Genomic DNA, 23,950 nt, shown 5'->3' with positions numbered 1-23,950 from the left:
TGGGAGACCTTGGGCAAGTCACACACTCTCAGCCCCAGATAACCCTTTGATATGGCCTTAGAGTTCCCATAAGTTGGAAATTACTTGGAAACACACAATGACAGCAACAACAATGGTGGCAATGAAGGCTGCACTGGAAGCCTGGATGGGTCACACATGGGATTTTATTATACAGGACGGATCCCGTGCAGAAACTGAATTTAAACTGGGGAAAAACTGCAAAAGTGGGTACATTTTCAGATGATGCTGGGGGTTGACCCAAACAGAAAGTGGACAAAACCCACAAAAGCGGGTTGATTTTCACACAACACAAGGGTTAATGATAATTAATGTGACATTAACCCGAATGGAAAGTAGACAAAACCCTCTCTTTTTATTTCTGGAAATCCTGAAAATAAAAAGGAGTGGGCTTTGTCAACTTTCCATTTGGGTTAATGTCACATTATTGCTTATTAACCTCAATGTGTCTGAAAATCAACCCACTTTGGCAGTATTTTTTCCGGATTTTTAAACCCTGTTTCTGCACAGGATCCGTCCCATGGGATAAACTCCATAGTCAGGCCCCACAGTCAGGCCCCATAGTCAGAGTCCAAACGGTGGTCTCTTGCAGAGCTCAAAGATCAGCCTTTACTGTCCAGTTTTATAGCATCTTGGTCAATGCAAGGATCCTACTAACTTGTAGGGATCCTTGTTGACAGTCAACATGGTGCAGCAGTTTGAGCATTGGACTATGACCCTGGAGACCATGGTTCAAATCCTCACCCAGCCATGGAAAACCACAGGGTGACTTTGGGCAAGCCCCACTCTCTCAGCCTCAGAGGATGGCAAAGGCAAAGCCCCTCCATTTAAATCTGTCCACAAAAACTTCCTCCAAGCTCTCCACAAATATACTAGCAGCATCCCAGCTGCAAAAGCAGCACATCCTTAAGCAAAACACATGTCATGCTGTGAACTACTTTAGTTTTCTGAATAAAGCTTTCTGAACGGCTGGAGCTTGTGTCTCCGAACTGAAATCAGCCAGAACATGTCACCCGTCAACCCGGTCAGTGGACATTATTGTGCAAAACTATCCCGGTTTATGCTATGCTCTTATGAATTTTAAGGTTTTTTTAAAGTAATGAGAATTAATAGAAAAGTAAATAGAGAGGGTCCTTGTTATCCGCTGGGTTTTGGTTCCAGGATCCCCTGCAGATAACAAAATCCAGGGATGCTCAAGTCCCATTAAATACAATGGCATGGCAAAATGGTGTCCCTGATATCAAATGGCAAAATCAAGGTTAGCTTTTTGGCATTTATACATTTTTTGAGTATTTTCAAGTTGTGAATGTTTGAATCCGTGTATAAAAAATCCATGGATACTGAGGGCTGCCGACTTTAACTGGGTAATAACAGACACAAGGAGTTGTTGCTATGTGCCTTCCAGTTGTTTCTGACTTATGATCACTCTAAGGCAGTGGTTCCCAAACTTTGGTCCTCCAGATGTTTTGGACCATAGTTCCAGAATTCCCGACTGTTGCCAAAACTGGCTCTGACATCCAAGAATTGAAGTTGAAAACATCTGGAGATACAAAGTTTTGGGACCACTGCCTTAAGCCAAACCTATCCTGGGGTTTCTTGGCAAGAGTTGTCCAGGGCCTCATTCACACTACCTTTTAAACCGGATTGCAAATTGGTTTGAACTGGTTTAAATGACCATGGTTCACACTTTAACTGGGTCGATGAAGCAATTTGGAGAGAGGGGGGCATGCACTAGACCCATTTAACCCACATCTTTTTGACAACGATTTTCCATGTCTTTTTGGATAAATCAGTTCTGTGCAAGTGTGAGCCAGATGTGGATTGAAATCGATTTAAATTTGCCCTTTGACCAGCTGGAGTGGGTCCATTTTGAATTGATTCATTCGTCAATGTGAACCACAAGTGGGTTATTTTAGTTTATTTTGCAGCAAGAAAATGTGATCGGGGAAAATGTAGTGTGAACCATGCTCCGCGGCTAAACTGGTCAATTGGTTCAGAGCACAAAGCAATTTATTTGTAAGTGGGAAAGCAGCCCAGAGAAGGCTTGCCATTGCCTCCTCCTGAGGCTGAGAGAGTGTGACTTGCCTAAAATCACCCAGTGGGCTTCCGCAACAGAGCAGGGATTTGAACCCTGGTCTTCAGAGCTGTAGTCCAATGCTCAAACCACTATGCCATGTTACATCTCCAACACTGGAGCAATTGAGCACTTCTCAGATGCTGTAATGAGCAACAGGAACAAATATATTGGCAAAAATGAATTCCAAGCTCCATTTAAAGATATGGAATACATAATTCCCTTTTTCTTGCGAAGCAGGATTCAGTCATGTGTATCTCTCAGTCATTTCCCTCCTGGTGACATGCGCTTACCACAAGATTTACTCTAAGAATGACATTATCACTTCCTAAAATGTGATGTGACCCAATGATGCAATTTGCAACAGACCCAGGAAAGGAGGAAGAAGCATGATCAAGGGTCGCTCGGTCTGGCTGCGTCTCAAGCAATTTCTCTCTCTGTATTTATTGAACATATATATCCATATCAAACAATAAGCATCGCACCACAATTTAAAAAAAACCAAACAATAAAAATACTACAATTATTATTATTATTATTACTATTAACCTTTATTTATAAAGCGCTGTAAATTTACAATTTTACAAGGCAAGCAAACAAACAAAGGGGGGGGGGGAGAACACCGATGTATAAATGAAAGAATACATACTTAACTGACATTTATCAATCTCCCATACCTTACCATCCTTCACCATGAGTATAACAGATAAGCAATATTTCTCTTCTTATAACTATTCTTATTAAGCTTTATTTATAGAGCACTGTAAGTTTACACAGTGCTGTACATACAGTTAAAAACAGAATGAAATAAAATAACATGAGCCTGCCTAAAGTGTATATTCTATAAAAACAATTTAACATAAAATACATTAATACATATTAACATTAAATAATAAAATATAGCAGGCCACAAATAAAAAAATACACCTGGAATAACAATCAAGTTATTCTTCAATTCTTCATCTACTCTTCCTTTTTTCCACTAGTTATTTCATGCTTTCCTCATCCCCTCTTTTCTCTCCTTATCTCTCTCTTTTTGGTCCTTTCTTTACTCTCTCTTTCTTTCACCACTCTTCCTTTCTTCACTCCTCCTTCTGTTCTCTGGAGTTTATCACACTAGCAAGATCTTGCAGGAAAACGGGAGTTAAATGCGATTTAAAGTACATTTGACTTTAAACAAAACTTGCAAATACGAGGAGTTTATCACACCAAATTGCTTCTAAAACGAAATAAAGTGATGTTAAACCGCAGCTAAAGTGGAGAAAAGCGGCAGCTTTTTACTTTCGGGATGTTCTAAAGCTAAAAAGCTGCCATTTTTCTCTGCTTTAACTGCGGTTTAACTTGGCGTTATTTCACGTTAACTGCAACATCATGTGATAAACTTCAGGCATTTCCAGGTTTTCTTTGCGTCAAATTGCGTTTAAATCCCATTTGCCCGTGGGATCTCGCTAGTGTGATAAACTCTAAAGTCTTTAACTATCTTACACTCTCCTCGTTTAATCCTCATTCATTTCTCAACAAATGCGTTGTTATGCTGCGCACTAATATCGGGGGATTGGTTTCAGTTTAATCTCCAAATAACCGGAGGCACAAAATGTTAAAAGCATGCAAATTTTTGAGCTACGCAGAACTCCTCATCACATAACGTAACTCGGTTCTCTCTTTTTTCCTTTTCCAGTGCATCACTGCTCCAGACATCTTTGCGCTCACAGAGAAGAAAACATCCAGCGATGCCAATCTCACCTCTTCAGAGATCGTGCCATTTTCGGCTGCTCTCGTATTTTATTTCTCCGATCCAGCGGCAGCCTGCCAGGCGGTGACGGGGACCCATTGGGTCGATGAGGTCCACAATTTTCAGACCAGATTCTCCCAAGGAAATCCTATGGGAAGACCCACGCAGGAGAAAGTGGCCGAGCTGATGGGGACCATCCAAGAAAATATCAAAGGCAGTGACAGAGAAAAGGAGGTAAGGAAGACAGCGGATGTTGGTACTGCAAGGGAAGATATTGCCTTGTGGCATATCCCACTTCCAGGCATGACCCTGATTCACAGCTTGGAAAGTCTACTTTCTTTGGACTGTGGCTCCCAGAACCAACATCGCCTTAGGAATTGTGGTTTTATTTGTCATCTTCAATGACAACTTGTCATTTATTTCTCATTTAAGTCTCCCTGATTCAGAATTCAAAAATCCAAAATACTCCCCAAAACAAAACTCTTTCAATGAGCGGCTGAGATAGCGATGCTTTAGTTTCTCACTCACTGAGAGAGATAATTATTTTCCTTTAAGCACCACTCTTAGACTAACATTTACAATTACCCGTCTTAATATCAAATACTTTGCATTTTTCTTCATCTGTTAACTTTACATAACTTTTGTTTCATGCACACCGTTATTTTAAACAATATAGTGTATACAGTTACCTTCAGGCTAGGTGTATAATGCCTATGAAACATAAATGAATTGGGTGTTAGACTTGGCTCCCCTCCCTCTCCAAGTTGTCATTGTGTCTGTATTTGCCAACACAGGTATTCCAAAATCTGTATAAATAAATAAAAATCTAAACCGCCGCTGGCCGCAAGCATTTAGGATATACTCAGCCTATATATGCAAATATAGGTTTTCCAGAATCCAGAAAAATCCAAAATCCAAAACATTTTTGTCTCAAACATTTTGGATAATGGAAAGTCAACCTGTATTTTTTCCAGGTTCTAATATATATAAAGTAGAGCCTGGAAAAATACAGGTTGAGTTTCCATTCCATATATACCATATTTTCCGGCGTACAAGGTGACATTTTGACCCAATAAAATTGGGTCAAAAGTCGGGGGTCACCTTTTACGCTGGGTTGAGCCCGGCAGCCCCGCGGCCAGGCAGGCGTGCGTGTTCTTGGGGCCGCTGGCCTCTCAGGCCTCTGGAGGCCTGGGAAGCCGGCAGCCTCATGCTGGCTTATAAGGGGCCTTTGGAGGCCCTTGAAGCCGGCGTGCATGTGCACGGCTGGTTGCCGCGCTACTCAGGAGGAGAGCAGCCTTATACGGTGAGTATAGGCGAAACCCTAGATTTTTATTTAAAAAGTTGGGGGTCATCTTATACGCCGGAAAATACGGTATATAATATTATATACATATATGTATAAAGTAGAGCCTGGGAAAATACATATATTCAAGCCATGGATAGTTGAATCTGTGGATGAAGAATTTGTGGATATGGATGGACAAGTGTATTTAAGGCACTTATTTATCACCAAGGCCCCCAAGATGTGCTGCAGAATGGACACAAGCACTTCAAAAATGTTTTGCAAAAACTAAACATCCATTAAAACCAGACTAAACCTCTCTCTTAAAAATAGTATTAAAAGCAGAGAAACTGCTTAAAAGACCACCAGCTGGACCAGGCATCCCTAACTTTTTAAGAGCCAACGGCCAAATTCAATAATACCGTAGTCTTTGCTGCAGCGGAAGACCTGACTTTCAACATATCCTCTGGCATAATGATACTCAGGAGTTTATCACACGAAGGAGATCGGGAGTTTATCCCACAAACATCCTTGGGGAAAATTACATGAAACGATTTCACAGGATGTTTGCCCAAAACCCGCCATTAAAGTGGTTACAAAGAAGCATTAACGTGCATCTCTTTTTACTTTCGGGATTTCAGTGATATCACTTTATTTGCGCAATTGCGTGTATGATAATCATTTGCACAATCACTTGCCACTTCCACTTTATTTACAGGATGCTTTAAATGAGCTTTAATCTCTCTTTAGTGCCGAAATTAGCCCCGGCGTCATAAACTCCTCCGATGGGGAAAGCATTATCTGTAGAATTTCTGCCTTTCACCCAACTCTTAAAAGGAAGGAATGATTTTCTTTGGTACACAGTTTTAATTGCGGGGGTTAAACTAAAATTCTCTTTTGCTGACAAATATCTCAGCTCTTAAGATCCAGATGGAAGGAAAGGAGGAAGCAACAGGGAGTGGCTATAAATGAAGTTTGCACAACCCAAACCATGTGTTGTTTTCAGCAACGACAGGCAAAAATGAGCTGGCGCATGCATGCTTTAAGCGTTGCTCAAAAGAGAAAAGATTCCACAAAGCATGACTGTGATGTCAAGTCTGTACACAACATACAACCCTAAGAAAAAACAGGAACTCTCTCGAGGAAAAAAATGAAGTCTAAATATGGAAAGATATATTTATATACCATGACAGAACAAATAATTAACAATGTCAATGCCGAGCAATGCAAAATGAAATAATAATTATTATGTGCACATTTTCTAGATTAATACCAATTAGAGACAAACATTTTTTTAAAGAATCCAATATTATGACATGATATTAACGTAATAGCCTTTAATCTTTGAAGCGCATAACAAAGTGAAGCAACAAACAATTACAACGGAGTAATCTCATGAAAAAATAATGTAATGAAAACAAAACGATAGATAAAAATGTGGGTAAATGAGTCCTAGTCAGTAGCAAATAGCTGTATACAAATCTATGTACAACTCTTACATACGCTCAGAACTACCTACTTTTACATTTTTATTTTGTCTTTTATGGTCCATATAATCTTTCAATGGATTTTTGTGTTTTCAATGCTTATTGTTTTAACTTTTAAAATGTTTAATTGATTTTTAAATAACTATATATTTATACTTTCATCACAATTTTCATATAGTTTTTATTCTGCATTGTTTTAGAGATATTGTTAGCTGCCTTGAGTCTCATTGATATAATGGAATAAAATAATAACAATATATACACACAAGATGTTTGGAAGTCACCTAATCTTTTCTAGTAAGGTATCAAGTGATTTCTTTCACTCTTAAAATATAAGAATAACAGTTTTGGTCTTTCAATACAACAGAATGGACTTTCTGGATTTTATTGTTAAGAAAGGCATAAAACGATGCTAGCTTGGTTGCTGTTGTCGTCCTTGATTTATAATGTCCGCACTGCACAGTTGTAGCACTTTGATGCCACCTTAACTGCCACGGCTCCATCCTCTTGAACTCTGGGATTTTGTAGTTTGGATGGGGCTAGAACTTTGTGGCAGAGAATTCTAAATCCCTCACAAAACTACAAATCCCAGGATTCCATGGGATGCTGTCAAAGTGGGACCAAACTGCTATAACTGCGCAGTGCAAAAGCCACCAGGAGGAAATCTAAGACTGTGGCCACACTGCAGAATTAAAGCAATTTGACACCACTTTAACTGTCATGGCCCTGTCCTATGGAATCCTGGGATTTGTAGTTTTTTGGGACACCTGACAGAGAAGGCTAAATAGCTCACAAAACTACAAATCCTGGGATCCCATAGCATGGAGCCATGGCTGTTAAAGCAGTGTCAAACTGCACTAATTCTGCAGTGTAGATGCAGCCTAAGATCATGGATCTTTGGGTCTCTTCCACACGGTGCAGTTATACCAGTTTGATTTAACTCCTGTTTATGGGATTTATGGTTTTGCAAGGTCTTTATAGTTGTCTCCCTATGCCTCCCCAGATTACAAATCCCAGGATTCTATAAAATGCAGCTTTGGCAGTTAAAGTGGTACAAAAAGGCTATAATTGAGTAGTATGGAAGGTACCCAAGGTCCTGTGCTTCCTTTCCTTCTTCATGTTGACTTCCCCTATTAATAACATTCACTAGCCATTCTTTTGCCCTGGCTTTGAGCATCTTAAATAAAATGATGGGGATGGGGAAATCCAGTAGTCGGAATGAGATATTGTAGCGGCTAGCCTCTTATTCATGCTCCTTTTCTCTCTTTCCAGTCTTGTGCAGGAGTGGCCCAGATCCTAGGGAACAGCACACTGATCTCCAGCCACATAACCTCCGATCCATCTGAGCAGGTGCTGGTGGCCATTGCCTCTCATGCGCTGAAGGGCGGCTGCTTCCGTGCCCTTCCTCCTGAGAGTTACTTCGTAGAATACATCTTCCAGCGCTACAGCAATGGGACTCACAACTTCACACTGGCAGGTAAAGTGATGATGAGTTTTGAGAGGCGATGATGGAGAGGCTGGAGACCCAGAGAATGTAGGCTAAGATCAGTGTCCCCTTTTGGTTTGCCACAGGTTTGACCGAACTCATGGAGGAACTGGAGGTTGGCTCAGTAGCCATGCATGGGCATCATGATCACAGCGGCCATGATCATGGGGCACACGACCATGACAGCCACGGCCATGATGACCACCATGACCACGCACATGAAGGAACTGGACATGATCATTCAGAAGAGCATAGTCATGATGATCATGAAGACCACCATGGTCATGATCATGGCGGTGAAACAGATCACCATGATCACAGTCACGGCAATGAAACCGACCACCATGATCATAGTCACGGCAATGAAACCGACCACCATCATGGTCATGAAACCGACCACCATGATCATAGTCACGGCAATGAAACGGACCACCACCACCATGGGGATGAGATGGACCACGATCATGGCAATGAAACAGATCCTCACCACCTTCATGAAAATGAACCCCACCATGATGACAAAACAGAGCACCGTGTAAACAAAACAGGAATCAGTTTTGTCCGCCGGAGGAGAAGCCCTGGAGAACAGGATGCCCATCATCAAGTTTGGGACAAGGTAAGAGACACTGGCAGGAATCCACAACTGCGGTTATGAATTCATAACCTAGAGTTATTCATATTCATGATCTCTACATATCCAGACCCCCATTCCCTCCTCTCCTCTCTGTCTTCTGAGTGGAGTGTACACTACATTTGTGCTTTGAATTCAGTCTGCAGCAATTGGAGCAAGATAAGGGGAAACTGGGAGGAGGAGAGGGAAACCAGGACATTTTCAAAGCAGCTGAGAAAGTGGGAATGCAGAGAATTGGACTGCCCCTGCCAAGCTGGCATAGCTGGGGGGCATATGGCTGGATCTGATGCTTAATGCATGCTTAATGGCCATCACCAGGACCTCTCCTATGTGCAATACTGTAGGGAATACAAAAGTCCCCTAAACTTGCTTTACTAGGCAGCAGACATTGTGAGCAACACAGACCTATTCTTAGTTTTTCGTGGTTTTTTTGGGCTGTGTGGCCATGTTCTAGAAGAGTTTATTCCTGACATTTCACCAGCAACAGACCTATTCTCTTGTTGATCAGGATGCAGCAGACTGATGTTTCCTCCCATCTCCTGCCAGGGATCTCCAGGGTGACAATCAGAAGCAGGATCCCTGTCGCAATTCCTCCTTTCACTAGAGATCACTGGAAGGAAAGGGGTGAGAACATCAGTCTGCTGTGTCCTGATAGACATGAGAACAGACCTCCATCGATGACAGCAGTGCCTACCTCGCAAGTGAAAATGGATAGGGTAGGGGTGGGCCTGCAGATGATACTTAATTATGTATACTTCACTAAATAGCTGATTTAAGCCGTCATCTGTTACATTGCAGTAAACATAGAAGATAATATTGGAATCACTAGGTACCAATTGCAATAGAGATTCCCGCTGGTTTTCCATCACTCTGGAAGGGTCTACTTGTCTTCCATGTTCTGCAAAAGAGAGGAATAACTGACTGGAACCTCCTGTACCCTCAAAGCTTAGAAAGTATTGCTAAAATGAAACTGTTCAAATACAAAAGAGTACAGTCCTTTAATACATATTGGTTTGTTTTTTACCTCCAAAAAGATTTGCATTTCATATAGAAAACAATGGCTTGCATCAGGGAGATGCATACATCTTTCCATGCAGAGTTTTGCATTGATGGTGCTGCACAACTCTGCTGTTGAATGGCAATATAGTGCAGGTGAATGCACAACCAACTGTGCAATCCAATGCACAGTGCATGAGCCATGGCACTGAAAATGCCACTCCACTTCTGCAACTTTGAAATGATTGCTTCCAACCTATATGTGAGGGCTGCCAAGAATGAAAATGGGAGAGGGTTCCTTAACTTTAATAGTTGTGAGACCCAGCATGGCATAGTGGTTATGCTGTACACTGGACTGGGAGATGAGGGTTCAAATCACCACTCAGCCATGGAACCCCAGTGACTGACCTTGGGCAAGTCATGGTCTCCCAGAGAGCAAGGAACTGGAAACAAGATGGCTCTTGAGAAGGCCACTGCAGCTGACAGATCTGCCAAAGAACCTCTTACCAAGAGGCCAAATCAATATTAAAGGCATAATTTCAGAGGCAGGTTAAAAAGTATTTCCCATTTGTCTTGTGGCTGTGTTCCATTCCAGGTGTGCCTCAGCCCTGATGATCTTTTGGAGATTTATGGGATCGATGCTGGAGTAGGGATCTCCCCTCCTGATTTCACGCGTCTGAGCCCAGCTTTGGTGCAGATGAGGCTCAGCCAGGCCTGCTCCATCTCCCGGAGCGCTCCTCTTGACGGCCGTCTCACCACAGCAGAGAGTAAGACCATCCTCACAAAGACCCCTTCATGTGTCTCCAAGATGATTAGCAAAAGGGTCACTGGTTCCTCCAACTTGTTCAAAATTTAACTTCTGTGTGAAGTCGAAGGCTTTCATGGCCGGCATCCATCGTTTTTTGTGGGTTTTTCAGGCTATGTGACCATGTTATAGAAGAGTTTATTCCTGATGTTTCGCCAGCATTTGTGGCAGGCATCTTCCTCTGAAGATGCCAGCCACAGATGCTGGTGAAACGTCAGGAATAAACTCTTATAGAACATGGCCACATAGTCCAAAAAACCCACAAAAAACTATTTAATATCTGTGTTGGGTATCTCCCTGGAGTAATTCTACCTGGTTGAAATGGCTGGCAGGTGAGGGAGGAGCCTTCTTGGTGGTGGCACTCAAATCATGGCATACCCATCCCCTCCAACCTTTCAGAGATACAAACCAGGATGCATTTAGCCAGGCAGCCTCAAGGTGCAGTCAAGATGGCAAAAGTTATTAATGAGGAGGAACACGCAAGTTCTGAGGGTGCATCTACACTGTAGAAAGAATGCAGTTTGACACCACTGTAACCGCCACAGCTACATCCTACGGAATCCTAAGATATGTAGTTTTGTGAGGCACCAGGACTTTTTAGCAGAGAAGCCTTAAATACTTGTAAAACTACAGATCCTGGGATACCATATTATGGAGCTGCAACGCTTAAAGTGGTGTCAAACTGCATTCTTTCTACAGTGTAGATGCCCCTGTAATTGAGTGTAAAGTACTTTTGAACGCTGAACTCGGTTTGCTGTGCTTTGAATTCAAAACTGTGCTTTGAATTCAATTTTCAGCAAGATGAGGGGAAAGTGGGAGGAGGAGAGGGAAATCAGGACATTTTAAAAGCAGCTGAGAATGTGGGACAGCAGAGAATTGGGACTGTTCCTGCAAAAGCCATTCTGAACAAATCTTGTCAAGAAAACCCCATGATCGGATTGTCTTAGGGTCTGGAGGGGCTGTTGGCCAAGCAGGAAAGGTAGGCAAGTTTTTCTGCCCGGCCAGCCACCATCTGACACCCCAAAGGCAACCCCTTCCCACAAGCTGCTGCTCATGGGAGTGGGCTTCTGCTGCCACCCAAGTCCCGACAGCCCCTTCTGGGTCTGGGCAAGTACTCACCAGCATCTCTGCCAGACCTGGAATCAACCCTTTCTCACCAGTGGCCAATGTGGATCGGCTCCTTCCAGATTGGGTCAAGTGTTTGCCAAGAGCCCTGCCAGACTAAGAAGGCAGAACCTTAACAGCGTTCACCCCCCAGTGGCTCCCAGTGGGTTTCCACAAGACCCAAAAGGAGCTGCTAGCCAGCAGCAGAACCTCACCTCCACCAGTGGCCACAGCTGATGGACAGCAGAGATGCCTTTGGGATGGACGAGAGTGACCGTCCCACCCCACCTGAGGTGTCACCTGGTGTATCCCTCACTCTCCGCACTCCCATATTGACGCCCGTCAGGGCCGGTGTTCTCATCCATGGTGTTTGGAGTGGGTAATCCGCTTCTTTGCCTCCCTGTCTAGCAATGTTTTGACTCCTCTTTCTTTGTGTTGTTCCTTGCCTTCCCAGAGTACATCTATGGCTCTCTGGCCACTCTGGTGATCTGCCTGTGTGCCCTCTTTGGCATCGTGGTCCTCCTGTGCACAGCCTGCATCAGCGCCTACCAGTATGTGATCCAGCTCTTTGTCAGCCTGGCTGTGGGGTCGCTGACTGGGGACGCCATGCTGCACCTCATCCCCACGGTCAGTGTGGGTCGGCATAAGGATGCTTGAAGAGGGACATGTAGTTTGGAGGGGTCTTTGTGTGCTGGGCTGATCCAGAATTGGACTAGCAGTAATCAGATCTTTACAGGGATCACGGTAGAAGGGACAGTGAAATAATACATGGGCATCAGAGGAGTTTATCACATGGGAGGAATTTCTCTTAATTTCGAATGAAAAGAAAGTGGGGCCAGAACGCATTTACGTGAATTCGCTAGTTCAGCGAATGTACGTGAATTTGAATTGCATTCGAACTGACTTCCCATTGCCTGAAAATGTGTGTGGTAGTCTATCATGCAATAAAGTAAAACCCCATGATTGCGATCAGATTGCCATTGGATTATACTTCCAATTTCCCTTGTCTGATAGACTCCGGAGAAATCTGTGTTCTTCTCCATGACCTTCCAAAGTGGTCTCCTTATTGTTTTGGGACCCCAATCGAGCCACCTCCCCACTGTTTCATTGCAGTTCTTGGGCTTGCATTCCCACTCCCACGGCGATGGCCATGCGCATGACCACCACGGAGCCGAGGGCCATGACACTCTCTGGAAGCTCCTGGCCGTCCTGGGGGGCCTCTACCTCTTCTTCCTTTTGGAGAAGTTCTTCATCCTCCTGGGACATTCCCACTGCGAGGTGAGTTGCCTGTTTCTTTGCAGTCTGAGGGAGCTGGTTTGGTACTTTATAAGTCAAGGATGGGATTTTTTGTGGGTTTTTCGAGCTATGTGGCCATGTTCTAGAAGAGTTTCTTCCTGAGGTTTCGCCAGCATCTGTGGCTGGCATTTTCAGAGAATGCAGTGTGTGTGTGTGTGTGTGTGTGTGTGTGTGTGTTCTCCAGGTAAGCATTCTCTGAAGATGCCAGCCACAGATGCTGGCGAAACCTCAGGAAGAAACTCTTCTAGAACATGGCCACATAGCCCGAAAAACCCACAAAAAACTTTGGATGCCAGCTATGAAAGCCTTCGACTTCACTTAAGGATGGGAATCATGTTGCTCTCCAGATGTTGCACTACGACACCCAACTTTCCTCACCATTGACTGTGCCAGCTAAGGATGCTGGGAATTGCAACCCAACATCATCTGAAGGTCCTGAGCAATTCCCATCTGTGTCCTGAGGCTAAGCTGGGATGGGAACGGACAGTCGGGCCAAACCTTGTGCTTCTGTTCAGTCCTGGGCCTCTTTCCAACAGAGTTTAATTCTTTGCATCTGTTTGAAGGAGAGTGAATTCCTAAAAAGAGATAAGTGCCATGCTTCAACTCTATGATTCTGTGATTCTATTCTCTCTCCATAGGAATCATCAGAGTCCAGCAAGGGCCACCAGTGTGACCACGGACTGTCTCTGCAGTTGTACCAGGATGAGATGAAGAGGAGGAAGCTGGAGAAAGGAGCCTCTAATGCTGACTTGGTAATTTGCCTGTCCTAATGGCAGAGATGTTCCCCTGAAATACAGCCTTCAGCACCTGGGATTCGTTGGTGGTCTCCCAACCAAGTACTAACCAGGGCTGACCCTGCTTAGCTTCCAAGATCAGACAGGATCTGGTGCCATTAGGAAATATAAATGCTATTGCTATTGCTACACTGAAGCACCAGAAAGCAAAAATGTCACTATCTCAGTCACCCCTGAAAAAGTCTGGAGTATTTGGGATTTTGAAATTCCGGATAAGGGAGAGGCAATCTGAATATGCAAAGAAAAAGGACAGTCAGAGGGACTCTGAGAATGCAAATAGAGCAAATATGAGTTCTAGATGTGAACAATTTTCAGTGCCTTGCTCTCTGCAATGTTAGAAATTTGGGGAATACTTATAAGTAAAAATACTAATAGTGGGGGACAATGCCCTAATTTTGCCCCCTTCTCCCCATAGCCTCACCATGGAAAGGACCCTGAGCTTTTGCACCCGCCTGAGATGAGGCTGAGCTTGGAAAGGCAGGTTCACCTTTTTGCCTCCTGTGACAAGCCACTCACCTTCCCTTTCTGTCTGCCTCTCCTTTTGCACAGGTGGCTGCGGAGGAGGAGGACAGTTTCAGGCACCACCAGAAGAAGGAGCATAGCCGGGGTAAGGAGACCCATCCTCCTCCAGCTGCTACACTCCCATAATACTAATACTACTACTAATAATAATTTCTTACCTGCCTCTCCCCAAAGCTCAAGGTGGGGTAAAACATAGATGCAAATCTAATATACAACTAAACACATAAAACCATTTAAATACATTTTTACTTGGTTTCAAAACATTAAAAAGATTAACACACACATTTAATTGCCCTACACCATTCTATAGTTTAAATTAATACATACAGTCATCCCTCCTAATTTGCGAACTTTGAATTCACGAATTTGGTTATTCGCAAGGTCTCTCCAGACCCCTCCCATGCCTGGAACAGTTTCGGCCACATAGCCCAAGACCCCCCCCACACACACACACACACAACCGTCTTGTCTCGATCAATTTGGATCCAGTTCAGCTTGTTTTTCCTCATCCAGCCCATTACCTCTTCCAGGCATTTATTCAGAGGAGCCACACTAATCGTCCTTGAGGCTTTTAGCATCAAGAAACTGTTTTGATGAAATAACTCCTGGGGAGTAAAACACAGGGTTTTGTTGTTGTTTTGCCAATTAAACCTCCTTCCCTGATTGCATTTGACATTTCCTCTCTTCATCTTTTTGGATAAATCGATTCTGCGCAAGTGTGAACCAGATGTGGATTGGAATTAATTTAAATTTGCCCTTTGGCCGGCTGGAGCGGGTCCATTTTGAATCAATTCATTCGTGAATGTGAACCACAAGTGGGTTATTTTACAGGGAAAAAATGCAATTGGGGCAAACGTAGTGTGAACAGTGCTCCACTGTCGAATCAATCCATCCATTTGGATCGCAAACCGATTTATTTGTAAGTGGGAATGAGGCCCACAAGGGCCATCCAGTCTAACCCCTTCTGCCATGCAGGAAATCACAATCAAAGCATCCCTGACAGGTCCTATGTCAGAGTATAGAAAACATATTTCAGGGACTACCATTCCCCAAATCCCTGCTGACTGAGGATTCTGTAGTCCGAAAAGTAATTTTTGCATGCTCCGTCCAAGATCCTGGCATCTCATCAACAATCTCCAGCTGAGATTTCCTTCCCATTCGGTGGGAAGTTTGCTTGTTTTCATCACACCTGAGAATTGTCATTAAGCCCCATATATTCTATTGAATTCTGCCAGATATTCTGTGCCTGCCAAACTTTCCTAGAGAAATTATCCTTATTTTCTTATCACCAGTCTGTGATCCATCCGTTTTCTAAATCTGAGCCTCTTTTCCTTTTCCTGGTTGTAAATTTGCTGCCTGCTGTGGGGCAATTTTTCAAAAAGAGAGCGCGGCATAAAAAGAAAAGGAGGTGCCTCGACCCAGGTGGGACTTGAACCCACAATCCCCAGCTCCGGAGGCTGATGCCTTATCCATTAGGCCACTGGGCCATTGCCGGGAAGCCCCACTAGTGTACAGAACAAAAGGTGTATTGTGTTACCGACTGAATTCCCCGCATTGAAAGCCTTTGGGGAGGTTCGCTGACAGCGCAGGAATTATCCATCCCTGCCCTCTGCTTTCCAGAAGCAGCTTAGCATGGCATTTCCTCCATGCTACAGGGATAACATCTAGCAAGGATGCAGGAAAGGAAAGAATGGCTTGTTACTATCTGCTGTCAATTCAGCTTTGACTTATGCCATCTTGTGAATAAGAGACCTTCAAAATCCTGGGTCATTAACAATCCTGCACATCTGTGGGGTCATTCACACATTTTTAGAGCAGTGATGAAAATAATCTCACTCATGCATTCCGGGTTTGTTATTAACACTATGGAACCACATCAGTGTGCATCACTGCAAGTTCAGTTGCTTCCATGTGCAAGCATTCGAATAAAGATGGAGTCGGTGGTGTGAATGCATTCGGAACCCCTTTTTTAGTATGCAGCATTTTGTCCCAGGTCTGTCCAGGTCTATGCACATCAGTTATACACACTACCAATGATGCAGATCTTTTTTAAAAACTTGGGGGAAACCCGATATCGATTATCCTGGGGGTTATTCACATTCATTTTTTTGTCCCAAAGGGGTGTGGATTGCTGCACTGATGCATATCAGGTTTGTTGTTCCCATTTTGTTTATGGTTTGCAAATCTCTTCGAGTCATTGTAACTCCTTTGTTATTCACACCTGCCATTGTTTCGGGATAAAATGGAGCTGCCTCTATTCTCCTGAATGCTACAGAGTGGTCTGAATTGGTTTCCAGGTCTGGTCAGGTGGCAGGCAGTGGGCAAGCAAGTAAGACCGCAAGAGGGAAGGGAGGGAATTCACTACCACTGCCAATCCCCAGAAGCCCTTTCCAGGTCTGGCTGGGCAGCAGGTGGGTGAGTGAGGCAGCAAGAGGGAGGGAGGGAAAGAAGGAAGGAAGGAAGGACGGACGGACGGACAGACGGAGCAATTGACCACCGCCATCCCCAGACAGGCCTTTCTGGACACCTCCGCCATGTGACACCAAACCCAATGATGCCCCTGCCACTTTCCCCAGCATCATCGTCATTTCCAATGAGTTATTTCATCTCATGATGTGTCCAAAGCATGACGGCCTCAGTTTAGTCATTTTGACTTCTAAGGGAAGTTCAGGCTTGGTTTGCTCTTTGACCCATTTACAGTGGGTCCTTGTTATCTACCAGGGTTTGGTTCCAGGATCCCCCACGGATAACAAAATCTGTGGATGCTCAACTCCCATTCAATACAATGGCATAGCAAAATGATGTCCCTTATATAAAATAGCAAAATCAAGGTTTGCCTATTTGGGATTTATCCTTTTTTGGAATATTTTCAAAACGTGGATGCTTGAGTTTGTGGATAAAAAAATCTGTGGATAAGGAGGGCTGGCCGTACTTTCCTTTTGGGTGATCCATGCATGGTGTCCATAGAACTCCAGCACCAATGAGCTGATGTTTTCCTTCCGACAGGCCTTTCCTGAATAAAAAGTGCCCGGACACAGAATGACTGCCCCTCACATCATGTATTAGCCCACCGCTCTGTCCTCGTTATATATATTTTTTAAAATTCTGTTTTAATAGATATTTCAATTGTAACATGTTTAATCCTGTTTTAAGAGGGAGGATTTGGGACACAATGTTGTGAATGTGGATTTTAATGTGTTGTGAGCCGCTTTGATTGTCTTGTCACAGAAAAGTGGGATAAAAATAAAAGCCTTATTTATTATTTTATTTATTCCTTCTACTCTGTCATCTTTCTTCATGGTCCATGCATAGAAACTGGAAATACCATGTCATGGATGGATTCTTTGCTATTTGTACCTTCTTTCCTTTGTCTCTCTACAGAACTCCGGATGCTGCCATACATGATCACCATTGGAGACGCCATCCACAACTTTGCCGACGGACTGGCCATTGGGGCCGCCTTCTCTTCCTCCTGGAAAACGGGGCTGGCCACCTCACTGGCAGTCTTGTGCCATGAGTTGCCCCATGAGCTAGGTGAGGCCTGCGGGTATTTACCATATATACAATACTCGACTATAAATTGACCTCATGTAGAAGTCGAGGGCAAGCTTTGGGGCCAAAATTATGGATTTTGATACAATACATTGAGGATAAAATGTAGGGGCATGTAGCAAAGGATGCAAAGGATGAAGTTTACTGTCTTCATACATAAATGTCTTATTCAGATGCTTCTAATCCTGATTCATCTCAGCACTCCTTTGGGAGGAAGCACCAAAGAGGTGCCACCACTGCCATTTTTCCACCCAAGCATTCAAAAAGGCCAGAAGCAGCAAGTGGAAAGAGTAGGTGGGGTTGGTGCTTCTTTTGGTTGCTCCTGGGATGGACTAATTTACCACTCTACTCAGAGATAGGAAAGAGTTAAAATACAGTACTTACATTGACCCATGGATACGTTGACCCAGCTTTTTGGGGTCAATTTTTTGACTAAAATTTCCAGACTTATACAAGAGTATATACAGTAATTTCTTCACAGCTCTGCCTGTACCTTAGTTATGTTTGAAAAGGTGCTTTTTGGATGGCAGCTCCCACAATCCACACTCAGTGGAGGATTCCAGGACCTGTAGTCATAACAAATGTAATACTGTAAATGCTGTAATTTATTGTATTGTATTGTTGTGTAAAGATTTTATATACTCATGTATAAGCCTAGAAATTTAGGTCAAAAGTTGACCAAAAAAAAGTCGACTTATCCATGGGTCAATTTATGTACTGTCTCTTAACTCTTATTTAAAAGAAGGAACTATCTCCTGGTGAAAAGCAAGAGTATAACATGTGAAGCACCGACCCCCTCTACTCTCTCATCAGTCTAGTCTTAAGAGTAATAACGAAGAGTTATGTCTGCTGGAATTTTGTAAGTTCTATGACATTGTTTTCTTTGCTTCATCCTTTAAATCCTTTGCTCTATGCCCCTAAATTTTACCGTCAATTTATCTATGGGGTCATAGCAAAATCCATAATTTTGGCCCCCAAATTTGCCCTTGACTTATATATGAGGTCAACTTATAGTCGAATATACATGGTACTTTTTGGGGACTACATGTCCCCCAATCCCCAAGTAAGCATGACTGCTGGGGATTCTGGGGATTGTAATCCAAGAAGTACATTTTCCAATGTACTTGGAGGCAGGGTGGGCTTGTCTTCCTGCACTTCCCTGCTGCTTTTCCTCTCCTTCTCCTCAACCTCTGCCGCCTGAGACAGCTGTGCCTGGGCTGATTCGTAATTAGTCCAGGGTCTCCCTCTAATTATTAGTTTCGGGGAAGGTCCTAATGAACCATTGCCTTGCTTCTGGGTTTTCATGAGGCAGCTCATTGGCCCTTATGGAGGGGAAAGATGCTAGTTTACTTCATAGATGGGAATCCTTTGGTCCTCCAGATCTCACTGCATTGGGGTGAACCATGGATGGTGCTAGCATACAGGGCTACTGGGAGTTGCAGCCGCAAAATATTTGGATAGTTGCACGATTCCCACCCCTGAGTTAGGGCTTTGCTCAAATCCAGTGAATCAGCAATTCTTCTGCTCTTGTGTGGGATGTTGTGTATGTGTGGTGGAAGGACAAGGCCTGACCACTGAACCCCACATCCCTTATTTTGCTCTTCTTGTCTCTTTCCAGGGGACTTTGCTGCTCTGCTTCATGCCGGCCTGAGCGTCAAGCGGGCTTTGTTCCTGAACTTTGTGAGCGCCCTCACGGCCTTCATCGGCCTTTACATCGCCCTCTCCGTCAGCACCGGGGAAGAATTTGAGGCGTGGATCTTCACCGTGGCCACCGGACTCTTCCTCTACGTGGCCCTGTGCGATATGGTGAGTCATGGAGGACAGGCAGAATTGTACTGGAAGCCCCTACTTTTCAGCTGTCCCTCCTAATTAACGAACTTGGAATACGTGAATCTGATTATTCGTGAGGTCTCTCCTGACCCCTTGCATGCCTGGAACAGTTGATCCAGGCATCGGAGGGGTCAGGAGAGCGCTCCAGTGGCTCCTTCTAGCTCCCCTCCAGTGCCTGGGTTGGGTGATCCAGGCATGGCAGGGAGGAGAAAGACCCCCACAGGTACCCTCCGGATCCCTGCCATGCCTGGATCACCCAATCCAAGCATGGCAGGGGTCTTTCTCCATTCCTGCCATGTCTGATTCAGGTGATCCAGGCATGGCAGGGGTTCGGAGGGGACCTGTGCGGCCCTCGTGGGGGGAGGAGTTATTCACAATTTTTTCATATTTGCGTGGGTCCTTTGCTCCTAACCCCCACGAATATGGAAGGATGAATGTATAGCCATATACCACACTTTCAACATTGCTGCTCATTGGGTACCAATGCACATTGGACACCAAAACACAATGAACACTCTTGCCAGTGTCCCATTACACACCTTTGCAATTCAGTAAAGGGTTTCTTAGCACATCTCCTACATAGCCAGGTATATGTAAAGTGGCACAATGTAATTGCAAGTCATATAGGGTTCCTAGGCTCCTATTTAAAAGATAAATGACTGTCCCAGAGACTTCTAGAAGAGGCAGGCAATGTGACTTCTTTTGGGTGGGCAAAGGGCTGTGGAGTTGGTGGGTATCAAAGACTGCAAAAACAAAAACCCACCAGCATTTCACAAAACCGGGACATATATGGCCAAGCGGCATCAGAGTGGTTTAAAGGGTGCAGCCATGCAACAAGAGAAGAGAAGTTATCAATGCAGGAAAACACTAGAGACAACTATTTTAAGAACAGAAACCCTGAAATGTATGTACTGAATTTGGGAAAGCTTGAAAAAGTACAGGGGAGAAACAACACCCAAATTTGCTGACCGAGAAGAGCAGGACTCTGAGTTAACTGAGTGCAAACCTTGCACTTTAACTCAGTTTGTAGTAATTGAAACCAGCTGAGGACAAAGGAGGAAAGTAGGAGGAGGAGAGAGAAACAGGGCCATTTTAAAAGCAGCTGAAAAAGTGGGGTTGTGTGTGTCCTTGCTAAACTGGGAAAGCTGGAGGGTGTGAAAACAGCCTTGGGGACCAAACTTTTGCTCACCCCATTACAAATAACCTTAAAAGACAGTCTCACAAAAAGTAAACCTGCAGGCAAATTCAGCAACAGTAGGGGGAAATTCCCTGGAAAAGGCATTAAGTTTGAAACAAGGACACTGAAGATTCTTATTCTTCAATGCATCTGAAGAAGTCGGTTGATATCCACAAAAAACTCATGCTAAAATATACATCAATTAGTCTTCAAGGTGCTGCTAGATTCCATTTCCTCCTCTTCCTTTTTTCCTATTTAGGAGATCCAGGAGGTTCTCTCCAGGGCTAGATTTGTGGGATAATGATTTTTATCTGTAGCTATTAACCCCTTTGTACTCTTCTCCTTTTGCAGCTCCCGGCTTTGATGAATGCAAAGGACAAGCGACCTTGGCTACTATTTGCTCTGCAAAATATTGGCCTCTTGGCCGGCTGGGCCATCCTTCTCCTGCTCTCACTTTTTGAGGAGAATATCGTCGTCTGAACATGCCTCTTCCCAAAAATATTGACTGACCGTGCACCACCATTAGCACTTTTTTCTGGCCCAGGAGGCAAGATCCCTTGTAACCCACTTTCAGGTGTTGCAAAGTCAGGGCTGCGCTTCATTGGAGACTGGAGAAAAGGAGTGTGGCCACATTGGGAGAGGCAGATTAAGACTGTATTGCAAACCTGGGTACCAGATGTGGGCATTGGAGATGTGGGACACATGCCCCCAAACGCACACACAGCACATACCTTGGACGATGCCCATGTGAGGTTGGCAGGTCCAGACTCTCCCACTTCCCTGAGACTTTGGCTTCAAAACCACCCTATTGTTATGGCACAGAAAGTGGACACTGGTGTTACAAGGGGCAGCCCTTGGTGATGCCATTAAGCATTGAGCATTGAGCATCAGCACATTGGCACAAACTATGCCCTTCCCATGAGAGCCAGCATGGCATAGTGGTTTGAGGGTTTGGCCATGCAAACCCACTGGGTCATCTTGGCCAAGTCATACTCTCTCAGCCTCAGAGGAGGGCAATGGCAAACATTGTCTGAAAGAAAACCCCATGATAGGTTCACCTTAGGATCGCCATAAGTTGGAAACAACTTGGAGGCCCACAACAACAACATGCCCTTCACCAAGTCAAACAAATAAGAAAAATACACACACTGGCACTTTTCAAGACAGCCCCCTTGCCCTGGGATTCTTCCCCCTCGCTGTGAGGGCAGGAGAAGGATCTGGGCATGGGCACCCCTACATCCATGCTCTCTCCTCCCCACTGCATTTATTTATTGTATTTATTATGGCTCCTTTCACATGCGCACTCCTTCTCCAGGAACCTCAGCACACAAGGACTGGTGGCTAAACGCACTTCACAAATCCTCTTCTTCCAAGGCCAGGGTAGCCTCTTGCTGAATGGTAGTGCCCTTGAGCCTGGCCAGGGCTTTGTGCTTCAATAGCCTCTCATCTTCCCCATCTCCTACCTTTCCTGCCATTGCAGGAGACTCTTTTTCCTAGACCACTGCCACACTGCAGAATTAACGCAGTTTGACACCGTTTTAAGTGCCATGGCCCCATCCTATGGAACTTGGGGATTTGTGGTTTGTTGTGGCACCAGGAGAGCCAGCGTGGCATAGTGGTTTGAATGTTGGACTCCAACTCTGGAGACCAGGGTTCGATTTGCACTTGGTCATGGAAACCCACTGGGTGACCTTGGGCAAATCACACTCTCTCAACCTCAGGGGAGGGCAATGCAAGCCTCCTCTGAACAAATCTTGCCAAGAAAACCCCATGATAGGGTTGCCATAAGTCGGGAAAGGATTACCTGTGAGATGTTCGTTTTCAGTGATGTAGGTGGGAATATCCTATAACATTAGTCTTTTTCCATGTTATATAGGATGTTTCTACCTCCATTGCTGGAAAATGACTTGAATTCACACAACACATGCAACACATGGCAGTAAACATGGGATCAAACTGCTATCATCATCATTATCTTCCTGGGATTTGTAGTTTGTTGTGGCACCAGAGCTCTCTGACAGAAAAAGCGAAATGTCTCAAAAAATTACGAATCCTAGCATTGAACCATGGTAGAAAAAATAGTACCAAACTGCATGAATTCTTGCCTGCAGATGCAGCTCATGAAGTCTGGGCAGACAGAGGAGTCCGGAAGTAACTTCTGCAACTCCTTTGTGGGGATTTGATTGCATCATTTGATTGCATTGTGGCAAATAAAATATATGGATTTTAAAACATTTAATTCCTGGTTTTGCCTGTACTTTTTGGATCAGGGGAGGGTCTCAGCAGAGGCCCCTGGGAGAATACATTTTGGATTTTGTGGGAAGAAGAGGAGGAAGAGGAGTTTCATTTAGATCTTGTCATTTTCCTCAAAACCTCAGAGAGGTTTACAAATTCAAACAAGTGAAGTGAAGAGGTGGCATTGCAGTGGTCTATAGGGATGATTCTCCCCTGAGCAGGCATCCTCAATCTGGAAGGTTTGAGTGTATTTATTTGAAGGTGAGCAGCCAGGACCGATTAAGGATTCTGTTAGGGAACCTTATCAAGTTTGCAGATGGTACAAAACTTGGACAGGTGGCTAACAGATTGGAATAAAGGAACAGAATGCAAAGGACTAGTAGAATCCTAGACTTGGAAGAGACTTCAGGGGTCATCAATTCCAGCCCCACTTTGGCACAGAGGAAGACACAACCAAAGCAAACCTAGATAAACTGGGCAGAAATTAACAAAATAAAACCCAATAAAGGCAAATGTCAAATTCTACATTTAGGCCACAGCAACCAAATGCACAGGTTTAGGATGGGGGATACATGGCTCAGCAGTACTACATGCGAAAAGGACCTTGGGGTTATTGTTGATTGTAAGTTGAACACGAGCCAGTAGTGTGATGCTGCAGCAAAGAAAGCAAATGCTATTTTAACCTGCATTAATAGAAGCATAGTTTCCACGTTGAGGGAAGTAATAGTTCTACTATATTTGGCACAAGTCAGGCTTCATTTGGAGTACTGTGTCTAGTTCTGGGTGTCTCATTTTAAAAAGGATATAGACAAGTTGTAGCAGGTTTAGAATGATAAGAGATACGGAGAACAAAATATATGAATAAAGGTTGAAAGTGCTGGGCACATTCAGCTTGATGAAGGCAAGACTGAGGGATGACATGGTTGCCC

The 23,950-nt window shown here is 44.1% G+C and overlaps 1 protein-coding gene and 1 non-coding gene across 3 annotated transcripts in view; one reads left to right on the top strand and one right to left on the bottom strand.

Annotated features, from left to right (window-relative positions):
* SLC39A4 (solute carrier family 39 member 4) overlaps positions 1–23,006 on the top strand; it is a 35,739-nt gene extending 12,733 nt beyond the window's left edge. The window contains exons 2-12 of one of the 2 annotated variants that reach the window (XM_089518137.1): positions 3,771–4,058; positions 7,866–8,070; positions 8,166–8,695; positions 10,302–10,473; positions 12,070–12,242; positions 12,729–12,893; positions 13,550–13,663; positions 14,255–14,312; positions 17,609–17,761; positions 19,398–19,585; positions 21,138–23,006. In XM_089518137.1, coding sequence (XP_089374263.1) covers positions 3,771–4,058; positions 7,866–8,070; positions 8,166–8,695; positions 10,302–10,473; positions 12,070–12,242; positions 12,729–12,893; positions 13,550–13,663; positions 14,255–14,312; positions 17,609–17,761; positions 19,398–19,585; positions 21,138–21,266 — 2,175 coding nt within the window. In that variant the 3' untranslated portion in view covers positions 21,267–23,006. Of the gene's footprint in view, positions 1–3,770; positions 4,059–7,865; positions 8,071–8,165; positions 8,696–10,301; positions 10,474–12,069; positions 12,243–12,728; positions 12,894–13,549; positions 13,664–14,120; positions 14,313–17,608; positions 17,762–19,397; positions 19,586–21,137 lie in introns of those variants that run through there. The other variant, XM_089518138.1, reaches the window with a different exon arrangement.
* Positions 15,642–15,714, bottom strand: TRNAR-CCG (transfer RNA arginine (anticodon CCG)). The gene has a single exon. It is a non-coding gene; the product is annotated as a tRNA-Arg (tRNA).
* Positions 23,007–23,950: the final 944 nt, after the last annotated feature.

Source organism: Sceloporus occidentalis, unplaced genomic scaffold (assembly GCF_023333645.1).
Source record: "Sceloporus occidentalis isolate IW3139 unplaced genomic scaffold, rSceOcc1.0.p SCAF_3, whole genome shotgun sequence".
NCBI lineage: Eukaryota > Metazoa > Chordata > Lepidosauria > Squamata > Phrynosomatidae > Sceloporus > Sceloporus occidentalis.
This window is presented reverse-complemented; position numbering and strand designations above follow the sequence as displayed.